This window comes from Phaseolus vulgaris, chromosome 4 (genome assembly GCF_051622355.1).
Source record: "Phaseolus vulgaris cultivar YP4 chromosome 4, ASM5162235v1, whole genome shotgun sequence".
Taxonomy (NCBI): domain Eukaryota; kingdom Viridiplantae; phylum Streptophyta; class Magnoliopsida; order Fabales; family Fabaceae; genus Phaseolus; species Phaseolus vulgaris.
This window is the reverse complement of record NC_143501.1, coordinates 8,713,414-8,715,774: the sequence shown is the minus strand read 5'-3', so window position 1 is coordinate 8,715,774 and position 2,361 is coordinate 8,713,414. Positions and strand designations below refer to the sequence as shown.

The following is a 2,361-nucleotide window of genomic DNA, read 5'->3' as shown; positions in this document are numbered from 1 at the left end:
ACATTAAGAATATGCTGGTGTTTACGTTCTGCAATACCATTCTGTTCGGGTGTTTCTATACAAGTTTTTTGATGAATAATGCCTTTTGAAGAAAACAGATTTGTCATAGCAAATTCAGCCCCATTATCAGAACGTATAATTTTTATAGTGGTTTGAAAGTGGTTTTCAACATAAGATAAAAAATTAGATATGTGATTTCTCACTTCAGATTTTGTGCGCATAGGGATCACCCAAGTATAGCGAGAAAAATCATCTACAATAGTTAAAAAGTACCAAAAACCATGCATAGAAATAACAGAACAAAGACCTTATATATCCATATGTAAAATCTCAAAAATTTTAGAAGTAATGGAATCACTTAAAGCAAACAGAAGTTTTCTTTGCTTTGCTCTATGACAAGTATCACACAAATATGGTTTATGGGTAGAAATAAAAGAGTATCGAGATCTCAAAACATGCAATCGTTCATCAGAAAGATGTCCCAATCTATTGTGCCACACATTAGTATCTTTCAAAATAGAATGAAAAGAAGGAGCAAATCTGTTGGTGTTATGTCTTTGAAAAACAGAAGCATGGAAAATGTACAAGCCATCTTTGGCTTCAACTGTACCAATCTTCTCTTTCGTTAGACTGTCCTGTATCACACAATCCTTGGATGAGAAAATCAAGTGACAGTTCAAATTAGAAGCAAGTTTGGAAGTGGAAATCAGGTTAAAAGTGAATTCAGGCACATACAAAACATTCTTTAGGTAAAACTTATTACTGAAAGCCACAGTTCCAGAACTACTAGTATAGAAACGATGTCCATTTGGCAAACTGATAAGAACAGGTTTTATACTTTTATAAGAGGTGAAATCAGACCAACAAGTGCAAACATGATCAGTCGCTCCTGAATCTAAGATCCAAGAGCCTTTAATACTAGTATAAAGATTTGAAATAGTAACATTACCAGTTGTAGAATCCTTGTGATTGGTATCAACAGTAAGAGAGCCCACTTGATTTACTTGCACAGGTGGCTGAGTGGCAATATTGTTTGTTGCATTCTACTTGATCAAGGCAAATAAGACTTGATATTGCTGAGCTGTGAAGGCAGAACGCATGTCTCCAGAATCCTGTTCTTGTTGACAATTCTTAAAGGGAATATCATCAGTTAAAACAGTATTAAGCAAAGGAGCGGTCCTACTGTTTGGAGGATTATAACCGGGTGGAAAGCCATGTTTCCTGTAACATGTATCTATGGTGTGACCATTCCTACCACAATGAGTACAAATTTTCTTATTGCTGTTGAATCTGAAATTCTTATTTTCTTGATTTGGAAAACCCACTTTTCTATAACAGACATTCTCAGCATGACCCAATCTTCCACAGAAAGAACATTTAACAGAATTACGATTCACACTAGTATGATTAATATTTGTAAGCAAAAAATTACTTGCCAATTGACGTTCTTGTTGTGCCACAAGAGAGAAATTTTTTGAAATAGGTGGAATCGGTTCCATGAGGAGTACATGGGACCGAATATTGCTGAATTGATCATTAAGCCCTCGAAGAAACTGCATGGCTTGATCATCGCATTTCCTTTGACTAATAACAGAGGCTACAAAGCAAGAGGGCTTATGTTGACAAAAACAGATAGGGTTTGGTCGAAAGTTATCAAGCTCATCCCAAATAATTCTGAGTTTCGTAAAATAATCAGTCACTAACAAATTGTTCTGATTTAAAGAAGATGCCTCTAATTGCAAATCGGAAATCTTAGAGAGATCATCTTGGGCATATCTTGTTTTCAAATCATTCCACACATCTACAACAATATCCATCCAAATCACACTTTGTCTAATTGGAAGGGATACCGAATTCACTAACCAGGACAATACCATATTGTTGCATCTAACCCAGGCCGAATAGTTGGGATCGCTCGTTTGTGGGCAGGGATGGGTGCCCAAGACGAATTCGACTTTATCCTTCGCACTTAGCGCTGTTATGATAAACCGACTCCAAGAATGATAATTCGTCGCGTCAAGAACCGGTGAAACCAGTGAAGTCGCAGGGTTTTCACCAGGATGAAGATAAAGGTAATTGTTTGCTGATGGTTCCATTGTAGCCGATTTTGCTGAAAGAAAAAACAAGAAAGGAACGTAAGTAAAAAATAGGTATAAAGATGAAGAAAAGGAGGAGGACAAAGCGCCCAGCAGAGCTCTTCAAAGGAAGAGCTCTGATACCATAACAAGGTAGGCACCGATCTTGCGGAAGAGAGAAAAGAGATGAAAAAGAATATGCAACCCTTGATAGGAAAAAGGGAGAACAGAGGAACCAGAAAAGAAAAATCCAGTAGCGGTGAGAGCAGAGTATAACAGATCAGAA

General features: G+C 37.0%; 1 protein-coding gene across 1 annotated transcript; it reads right to left on the bottom strand.

Annotated features, from left to right (window-relative positions):
* Positions 1 to 894: 894 nt before the first annotated feature.
* LOC150027874 (uncharacterized) lies at positions 895 to 2,102 on the bottom strand. The gene has a single exon (XM_090301782.1). It carries the CDS (start codon positions 2,094 to 2,096, stop codon positions 1,044 to 1,046), a length of 1,053 nt encoding a protein of 350 aa, XP_090157908.1. The 5' UTR covers positions 2,097 to 2,102; the 3' UTR covers positions 895 to 1,043.
* Between the last annotated feature and the right edge of the window lie 259 nt (positions 2,103 to 2,361).

What these genes read in the sequence shown, in the direction of transcription:
- LOC150027874 (XM_090301782.1), bottom strand. Translation starts at nt 2,096, where the DNA reads ATGGAACCATCAGCAAACAATTACCTTTATCTTCATCCTGGTGAAAAC.